Source organism: Octodon degus, unplaced genomic scaffold, assembly GCF_000260255.1.
Source record: "Octodon degus isolate 3935 unplaced genomic scaffold, OctDeg1.0 scaffold00080, whole genome shotgun sequence".
Lineage (NCBI taxonomy): Eukaryota > Metazoa > Chordata > Mammalia > Rodentia > Octodontidae > Octodon > Octodon degus.
The window spans coordinates 6,109,387-6,119,383 of NW_004524656.1; the positions used below are offsets into that span (position 1 = coordinate 6,109,387).

Below are 9,997 nucleotides of genomic sequence, written 5' to 3' on the forward strand. Positions count from 1 at the left end.
AAAAAAAAAAAAAAAAATGTTGCCCGGGCTAGTCTAGAAATTGTAAGCCTCCTACCTCAGCCTCTTGATTGGCTGGGCCATTACAGGCATGTGCCACTGTGCCCAGCTGAGGGGGCATTTCTAGGAGTAGAACAAGCCAGGCAGGAAGGAGTTTGGGCTAGACAGGAGAAATTCCAGCCAGCGATCCCACAGCTAGATCTCAGTTGCCACTGTTTAGCTGCCAGGGTTTTCCAGCTGCTCCAGGAGGGCCTTGACCTCCCCCTCTACTCGCAGCAGCTGGGCCTTGCGCCAAGGATTAAGGGTGGCGCCTCGGTTATCTTCCAGATCCCGAAGCAGTAGCTCGAGGTGGCGCCGGACCCGGGTCCAATCCCAGCTGTTGAGGTTCCTCTGTACTTCGCTGAGAATCACTGACCAGTACTCCGACACGGCTGCCCCCTCTGTTAGTGAGGCCACAACCCGGGCACCACCTTCAGCAGTGTTCCCCAAGTCTCGCAAGACCTGGCGGCCCTCTGAGCTCAGTTCATTGAAGTAAAGGCTGTCAGGAAAGAGAAGGACAGATATCACTCATTGCTCATCGGATATCACTCATCAGGGGCCAGGAATATGGCTCGGTAGAATAAGCGCTTGCCTGATAAGCACAAGGGCCTGAGTTCAATACCTGGTTCCACAAAAAAAAAAAAAAGATATCACTCATCAGCAGACAGGACAGGCACCTTGGCCACCAAACTCCAAAGGGTAAAAACTTGCAATAAGCCCATGATAGTGAGTGTGGGCCAATAGAAGGAAGGGACCCGGGGAGATACCTCAGTAGAATAAGCACTTGCCTGGCAAGCGCAAGGGCCTGAGTTCAATCCCCAGTTCTGCCAAAAAAAAAAAAAAAAAAAAGAAGGCAGGGACCAACATGACACTCCAGTAGGACAGGGATAATAGATCCCGAGGAGAAATGGCAGTAGGGAATCGGGACAGGGTAAGGCCTAGTCACAGAGAAAGGGGTGGTTCAGTACTGGATTGACAGGGGTCAACCAGAATCCAGGAAGAGAGGACAGACACCAGGCCCAGACCCAGAGCAGTCCTGGGGCAGGAAGAACATGGTGGAGAGGAAAGGACTGAGGGGCAGGGGCCATGGGACCAGGGACAAAACTCACTGCAGCAGCTCCAGAGAAGGGTGCTCCCTAGCAGCCTTGGCCAGCGCCAGGGCTGCCTTGTCACCAGCGCCATTGTAGGCCACATTCAACTCCTGCAGCTGGTGGTTATGGTCCAGCTGGGCAGCCAGCAACTCCAGGCCCTCGTCCCCAAGACCCGTGTGCAGCAGGGACAGGTGTGTCAACGAGGTGTTTCCTTTCAGCCCTTCCAACAGCAGGGAGACACCTGCAGCTGTCAGTGGGTTGTTAGACAGCCTAGGGCCACAAGCAACTGAAGGTTAAGAGGGCCCATGGCAGACGTTCTGTGTCGGCATCAGGACTTGGGCTAGACAGGACACAGTCTGCAGTGGAGATAGCCTGGATACAGAAATGCAGGCCCAGGAGAAGGGGAAAGGGACACAGAGGTTGTGGCCCCTACCAAGGAGGGACCAAGAGGGAGGAGGGCTTTCCTCTTTTCTTCTCCCTTGTTCCACCTCTTTTCTCCCTGGCTCCCTTCCTCCCTCTCCTCTCCCTCTTCCTCATCACTATTTCTCATCTTCCTTTTTTCGCTGCTTCCCCAGCCCCTGCTCCTCCCCTCTCTCTGGCTCCTCCCTATCTCCCCTTACTCCAAACAGAAATGAGGAGACCAGCACATCAGCCAGTACTTGGGAGCTCCTGGGGAGTGCCCAGCCTTAGGTCATCCTTGCCAGGCTGCAGGAAGAGTCCTGGGAGGGATCAGTAGCTCTGTTACCAGGCAACCAGCCCAGTTATTACTGAAACCTTCCTGCCCCTTCACGATGTAGGCAGGCTTTCTCAGCTGCTATTATAGGGGCATCCTCCCCTATCCCACTAGAGTAAAGCACCTGGCTTGGGGGCTGCACAGGGTCTTGACTCCAACTCCCCGAGCTGTGCCAAGTATGCTGTGAGGCAGGGAGTCACCCTCAACCTGCGCTGGCCCCCAGGACGGCCAGAGCCTCCTGCCCACAGCCCTCCCAGGGCACTCACCGCAGGGTGGTAATTTGGCACTGGTCATGCAGCAGCAGGTCTCGGAGGTCCCTGCAGGCCTCAGGGCCCAGGCTGTTCAGCTGCAAACTAGAGTGGAAAGTGGCCAGAGAGGAAGTGAGAGCAGGGAGGGAGGTCAGGATAGACTTCCCATCCACAGTGCCCTTCCCCATCCAGTCTGCCTCTTGCATCACACTTGTCCCCCACCTGTGGCTCCTGTCACCTCCGCCCACAGCAGACTTCATCCCACCCTGATATGGTCTGAATGTAGTTTGTTCCTCAAGAGTTCTTAAGGTAGGAGGCTTAGTCTCCAGTGCGGGAGCCACTGCATTAGGGACCAAGGTGGCAGAGCCTTAAGAGAGGAGGCCCAGTTCAGGGCAGTTAGGTCACTGGGGGTTCCCCTCTTGAAGGAGATTAATGATGGCCTTGCAGAGTAAGTCCTCCTGAGAGCGGGTTGTTTAAGAGCCAGACCATTCTGTGCTCGGCCTCCTCTGCATGCATGCCGCAGTGCGGCCAGTGGAGCCCTCTACAGAGGCTGAGTCACTGCATCTGCCCAATCTTGGACTCTCCACCTCCAAACTGGGAGTTAAATACTTTTTTTATAAAGTATCCAGCCTCGAGTGTTTTGTTATAGCAAGAGAAGAGATGAATATACACCCTTTGGTCCTCTTCAGGATCTTTGCTTTCCCTAGCACTTTCTCTCCCCCAACCATCTCTCTCCATGTCTGCACCTGTGAAGGCAGGTCCTCACCCCAGCTTCCGGGCACGCAGGAAGACAGGCATGAGCATGCGCAGCCCAGCAGGGTCCAGCTGGCAGGAAGCCAAGTTCACCTCATCCAAGGTATGCTTTCCACTGCCCAAGACAGTTGCCACCACTGTACACTTGAGGGGTGTCATGCGCACACCTGCCAAGTTGAGCTGGCGCAGGGAGCTCAGCACCTCAGCAGAGAAGCGCTGGTTCTGGAACTCATAGTGGAAGAAGAGGTAGTCAAGGAGCTCCGAGGGGGGCAGTGCCTGTCGGCCCAGCTTGCCCAGCTTCTTCTTGATGGCCTGGGCATTCTCCAGGGCATCCAGGTTCTTGATGGGGCACCCAAGCTGAGCCAGCACTGCCCGGTTGTGGGCAGACAGAAGGCCCCCCATGAACACAGGGAAGAGCTCAAAGACTTCATCCTCAGGGGGCTCATCGGGGTGGCGCCGGGGGCCCTCTACACCCAGGATACTGGCACCCATCTGGTCCAAAACATCATCATTGTAGTAGTCCTCCTCTCGGAACATCTCCAGCACCATGGCCTGGGCCACGGCCTCCCGGCTCTTCCCCACCAAGCGCCCAAACACTCGAGGAACCACCTGGAAAAGCAGCAGGGAGGTAGGGTGCTGGGACCTCCCACATGCTGGCTCAGCTGCCATGGTGCAGGTTAAGGCCCAGCCCCTCCTGCTCCAGCCTGACAACATGAAGGGTCACACTGCTCCCCTGCCACGGCACCCCACTCCCTGTGTGGCAAACTAAACAGCCCAGAATGCAATGCTTTCCATAATCTGGCCCAGCTGGACCTTTCCAGGGCCATCTGTCAAACACCTGTCTCACGCACTCCAAGCATTGGGGGCTTCTTTTTTTTTTTCCCTAAACATTCCCCATGCATTTCCATGCCCAGAAGATGTTAGGGAGGCATGAGCATATGCTGCTGTCCTCTGGGGTCTTCAGGAGCTCAGTTCTCAGGACCCCTGACAGAGACCAAAATCCCACGAACGCTCAAGGTGCTTATGTAAAATGCTGTAGTATTTGCATCAGGCTTACCCATATCCTCTGTATATTTTAAATCGTCTCTAGATACTTAAGATACTTAATGTAATATAAAAACTATAGGGGCCATGGAGCTAGATCAGTGGTCTAAGCACCTGCCCGGCAAGTGTAAGGGCTCGGATTTGATCCCTGGTACTGCATGCCATGCCAGCCCCATGCTGAGCCGACCACTAAAACCAGGCGTGGTGGTGCACCCCTATCATCCCAGCACTGAGAAGGCTGAGACTGGAGGATCACTACAAGTCTGAGCTGTGTAGCAAGACCTTGTGCCAAACACATAAATAAATAAATAAATAAATAATTTTTAAAAATATATATCAAAGCTATGTAAATAACAATTACACTGTGACTACACATGTAAAGTGTTATACTGGATTGAAAAAGTTTGTGCATGTTCAATGCAATGTTTTGCAAAAAAAGTACAAATAATCTCGGGTGTGTGTGTGCGTGTGTAGAGAAATTGCACCCAGGGTCACATGCATACTAAGTACCCTCTGTACTGAGCTACATCTCAGTTCCATTTTTCCTTTTTCAAATACCTTCATCTGCACTTAGCTGAATACGTGAGAGTGGAAGCAGCAGGTACAGCAGGCCAGCTGGGTTATGCAGTTGGTGTGAGCCCAGGCTAGGTACTAAGCTACACCATGATCGTCAAAGTTCTCATCATCACAGCAGCTACAATGGACGCAGCTCCCACCACCTCAAAGCTCTGTGGGATGTAGCCCCCGCCGAGCACAGTGCCCATCGCAGGCCTCCCATCCTGCTCGCCACGCCCCAGTCCTTTCTCATCTTTATGACGGTGCCAATGTCTCCCCTCCTTCACAGTCTCCACAAAGCTGCTTCTTCCTGGGCAGTTTCCCCCAGTTCTCCTCTCGACTAATCCTACAGAGATTGAACTAAATGCCTCTCTACAGAAAAGCTTTCCCGATCACACCCCCCTGCCCCGCAACCGGAGGGTCCCCACAGCCCACACTTTATAGCACCTGGAACTTTCCTTTCTAGGTACTTGCCATAACTTTTCATTATATAGTTACGTTGACATTTTTGTATTCAGACTGTATGATCAGAAAGGGAGGGTGGAAATTGTAGAAACCAATTGTAGAAACCTGCAATTCTGTTCACTGATTTTTCCCTTGAAATCTCAACACACAACCTGGCACATAGCAGGCATTCAAGTATTTGACAAAGAAATGAGTATCCGGGAGGATTTGTAATGTCCTCTCCTACCCTGCAGTGGTTCTGGTTTTGTTTTATCATGCTGCTGGATACTGAACCCAGGGCCTCACACACGTGAAGTAAATTCTCAATCACTGAACTATAATCCTGGTCCCCTTGCAATGGTTCTGAAAGTCGAGAAGAAAGCTTCTATTCCTCTGGCACTGCACTTGAGTCAGCTTTGTGGGACCTCCTCTTTTGTCTGTGTTTTTTCACTTTGGGGGAGGGGGAGAGTGGGTCTATTTATGAAGTCTAGGCTGGTCTTAAATTGGCCGTGTAGCCCAGCCTGGCCTCAAAATCTCAATCTTCCTGTTTCAGTTTCCCAAGGGCTCCCAAGTTTTTTCACTCTCTATTTTGTTTTGTTTTGCTTTTTGCAGTACTGAGGATTGAACCCAGTGCCTTTGCAGTGAGCTAGATCCCCGGCCCTGTTTTATTTCTTGATACATGATCTCCCTAAATCACTAAATTGCTCAAGCTGAGATTAAGGATGTGATCCTCTTGCCTCAGCCTTCTAGAGTGCTGGGATTATAGGCATGTGCCACCACACTCAGCTTCTCACTTGTTATAGGAGGTCCCTGCTGTGGAGGTGGCAGTGCCCTTCCTCCAACACTCATCTGGGGACAGGACCAGAAATGTCACCTTGTGAAGCTGACTCAATAGTATTATGAGGACATGGTAGTGATCACTTATGATCCCAGCGCTTGGGAGTCTAAGGCCAGCCTATGCTACATGGTGAGTTCAAGGCCAGTCAGAACTGCACAGTGATACCCTGTCTCAAAAAGACAAAAAAGGGCCAGCCAGGGGGCCCGCCCATTAGCTCAGTTGTTTAAGTGCCTGCTTAAGGAGGCAGTCAGTCTCTGGGAGCGGTAGTTCCATTCCCAGATACTCAAGGCAACCCAGACCAGCGCTGCTGGAGGTCACTGTGGAGCCGCCCAAAAAAAAAAAAAAAAAAAAGGGCCAGCCAAATAGCTCAGCAGATTAAAGTGCCTGCAAGCAGGTACAGGGGCCAAGGGTTCAATTCTCAGGCCTGCCATGCCAGCCCTGCCCCTGGGGCAGGCTGAGAAGGCAACTGAGACTGGGCGTGGTGATGTGCATCTGTAATCCCAGCTTTTGGGAGGCTGTAAACAGGCAGTTCACTAGAGTCAGATCTAGTAGTGAGACCCTGAACACCCTGTACATCCTTTCCTAAAATAAAAAAGTTTTTTAAAAAGATTTTTTTAAAAATCCCCCAAAAATAGCATTATGAGGAGGGGTGGGGTAAAAGTAGAGTACTTGCCTAGCATGTGGAAGACTCAGCACTGAAAAAGCAAAACAACAATAATAAAATGAAAAGCAACAACAAAAACATAGGTTTATGAAAAAACAATTGGAAAAACAGTTGGGATCAGTCCCCTGCTAGGAAAATCTTCCCTTGGAGAAGGTTAGGGTGTGAGGGATTTGGACTTTAAACACAACTGGAGAACTCTCCACCCCAGCAGGCCTCAAGCCCCTAACCACAGTCCTGACACAGCAAGCACCCCCACAACACAATGTGGCTGTGACACCCTCACCTGCATGAGCTTGCATTTATGTTGTGCAACAACGACTATCTTCCAGATGCTGAGGATTTTTTGTGTGTTTGTTTTGTATTTAGGACAGGGTCTATAGGGTCTACAGGGTCTACAGGGTCTACAGGGTCTCTCACTGTGTGGATCAGACTTCTAGTGATTCTTCTGTGTACAGCCTCTCAAGTGCTGGGATTACAGGCGCTCACCACCATGTCCAGTCTCAATTACTGCCTCAGCATGCCCTAGGGGCAGGGCCTGCATGGCAGGGCAGGCCTGGGGATTGAACTCCTGCCCCTGCATCTGCCTAAGCAGGCTCTTTAATCCGATGAGCTATTTGGCCAGCCCTTCAAATGCTGAGGATTAACTCATTTGATCCTTTTTTTTTTTTTTTTGAGACAGTGTCTTCCTCTGTAGTTCAGGCTAGCCTCAAACTCACAGCAATCCTCCTACCTCAGCCTCCCAAAGTGCTGGGATTACAGGTGTGTATCACCACACTGGACAAGTAATTTGTCAAGAGTCATATAGTAATTGGCAGGGCATGGGATATAAATCCAGGTTGCTAGACTATTGGATCCCTGAACTTGACCTTTATGCTTCGTTATCTATAAAAGGAAAAATGTGCTGCAATTCTGCCAACACTAACCAGTACCTGCCGGGCGTGGAGGTGCACACCTGGACTCCCTGCACTCAGGAGGCTAAAGCAGTAGGATCACTACAAGTTTGAGGCCAGCCTAAATTACAAAGTGAAACCCTGTCTCAGAAAAAGCCAAGCATGGTGGTGCACATCTATAATTTCAACACTTGAGAGGCTGATGCAGGAGGATAACCCCAAGTTCAAGTCCAGCCTGGGCTACGTAGTGGATTAAAGCCCAACCTCAACTACACAGCAAGACTGTTTAAAAAAAAAAAAAAAAAAAATTAAATTGGGCTGGGGATATAGTTCAGCGGCCTAAGTGCCTGCCTGGCAAGTGCAAGGTCCGAAGTTTGATCCCTGGTACAAAAAGAAAAAAAAAAAAAGATCATAATAATGTTTTCTCTCCAGGTCGATATGAAAAATGAAAGGAAGGGCTGGTGAGATGGCTCAGTGGTCTGGGGCACCTACTCGGAGCAAGCTAAACTGGGCAAAACACGGGGGCCGCGGTTCAATCCCCCGGCACCACATGCCAGCCAGCCCCGCCCCCTGGTGGGCTGAGCTGGCCACACACACACACACAAAATAAATAAATATTAAAAAAAAAATATTAAATAAAAAAAAGAAAAATGAAAGGAAGAAGCCTCAAGAAGGGCCAAGCAGACAGCAGAGAGAGCATCTCTTGTCTCTCAGGAGCTCTGCACAGCAGCCTGCTCCCGGGTCAGCCCTCAGGCCCTTGATGGCTTTCTGGAGCAGGCCTACACCCAGGATGGAGTGTCCTAAGCCAATTATCGATGCCACTCATCCTCCCAGGATAAATGAATAAAACAGCATCTGCTGTATAAACTGTCTCTTGTGATTGAGTTAGAATGAGTCATCTCTCCCAGAGCCTAATCACATCTGGGGAAAGAGATGCAATCTGGTTCTGAGCTGCCAAAGCAAAGGACAGATCCTGGACTGTCATGACCCCTGCTTCCTGGCAACAAAGACTAGGCGGAGAGAAGAAAGAAGCCAGCCGCTGCTAGGCTCCATCTGTGCTTGTCAGTGAAGTCCCATGCCCTCAGATCCCTCCCAGCTGCAAGCCCTTCCCAGCCTGTAGCTTCTTTCCTCCCATTCATCAGGCCTCAGCTCCAGTAGAAGCCAAATTTCCCAGAGCTAAAGCCAGAGCTCAGGTGAAGACTTACACCTGTGCAAAACACCGCAGTGCTTTCCTGGTGGGAAAGCACCCCTCTTCTCCCCTCCCCTTCTCCACCAACCTTGGGGAGCTAGAGAGTGGGCAGTCTGGGGTCCTGGGAGGAAAGGGCAAGGTTTTAGGGGGCCTGGGGCTGTTACCTTGAGCAAGTTGAAGAGCACAGGCAGAATCCGCAGAGGGAGCAACTTGGCCACGATGCCTAGTACCAGGCTGACGTCCTCCCCAACTCGGCCCACCAGCTCAGTCACCTCCTTGCCCACATGCTGCAGGGTCGTCTTACGCAAACCCAACACGATGTAGAGGGCAGCCAAGTACTCCTGCATGGCAGGCACAGTGAACACAAAGGTGCCCAGGTGCCCGGGCTCCACACACGGGGCCAGGAAAAACCTCAGGGCATCCCGGTGGAAGACGTGCAGCAACTGAAACTCCTCTTCCGTCTTGATGCCAGCCTCCAAGCAGCCCCGGACATCCTCTTCAGAGAAGTAGGTCTTGCGGGAGGACACACCCTCATAAGCCAACTTGCCCATGGTTCGGGCTGCATAGGCCATCAGGGATAAATGAGAGGGGTCAGTACTGTCCAGCGTTTCCCCACTGAAGTTGAGCCGCAGGAAGCTGGTGTAGATGCTTGTGAGGGTCTGGCCGGCAGGTGTCGGGGCATGCAGGAAGTGCAAGGTGGCACAGACAAGCCAGCAGTAGGAGGGCAGGAAGCAGGCAGTGGCAATCTGGTGGTGGCCCTCCAGGTTCCGGGACAGCATCTGCACCAGGTGGTCCCCCTGAGCTGGCGTGGCCGAGATACCTGCGCTGTGCCCACAGTCAGGCTGGGTGAGGCGGAGCTGGAAGTAGAGCTTCTGCAGATTGGTATCGGAGAAGCCGCAGACCTCACCGTAGCGGCCCACGTATTTGCTGGGGATGCGGCCAATGGCAGAAGGCCGAGTGGTCACCAGTATGCTGGCCTGGGAAGGGCATATTTGAGGGTTAAGAAAGACCTGCTGGGCACACCTGTCATGGCAGGACTTGGGAGGCTGAGGCAGGAGGAGCTCTGTGGGATCAAGCACAGCCTGGGCTACATAGTGAGTTCAAGGCCAGCCTGCACAGCTAGACCTTGTCTCAAACAAAAAAAGACCTAAGTGCCCTGATTACTTCAAGCCCCTGAAGACTGGGTGTCCATCCAGGGGTGAAGGGAGCGATGACGGCCGTAACTGTAACAATTACTGAGCATCTTATGGTCCAGGACCCTTGTGGAAGTCAGTCCCTCCGTCAGCATCATACAACTGGGAAATAGAAAGGCCCAACAGATGTGTGGGCCAGGACGCAAGACCCCTTAGAGCACTAATGGTGAACCTGTTAGAGACCGGGGGCCCAAAGAGCAACCCAAAACCCATGTCTTTATTGCCACATGCCAACACTGCAATTAAACCTAAATACTGAGGTTTTAGTTTAGAAAAAATGGACTGGGGAAATAGCTCAGCGGTCTAAGCATCTGCCTGG

At 51.9% G+C, this 9,997-nt stretch overlaps 1 protein-coding gene across 7 annotated transcripts in view; it reads right to left on the minus strand.

Annotated features, from left to right (window-relative positions):
- Positions 1 to 34: 34 nt before the first annotated feature.
- Positions 35 to 9,997, minus strand: part of Nlrx1 (NLR family member X1) — a 15,944-nt gene continuing 5,981 nt past the window's right edge. For all 7 annotated transcript variants that reach the window (XM_023721174.1, XM_023721172.1, XM_004636415.3 and 4 more), the window contains 5 exons: positions 8,650 to 9,462; positions 2,875 to 3,470; positions 2,127 to 2,213; positions 1,146 to 1,397; positions 35 to 535 (listed from right to left, as the gene is read on the minus strand). In XM_023721174.1, the coding sequence (XP_023576942.1) occupies positions 214 to 535; positions 1,146 to 1,397; positions 2,127 to 2,213; positions 2,875 to 3,470; positions 8,650 to 9,462 (2,070 nt within the window). In that variant the 3' untranslated portion in view covers positions 35 to 213. The remainder of the gene's footprint in view (positions 536 to 1,145; positions 1,398 to 2,126; positions 2,214 to 2,874; positions 3,471 to 8,649; positions 9,463 to 9,997) is intronic.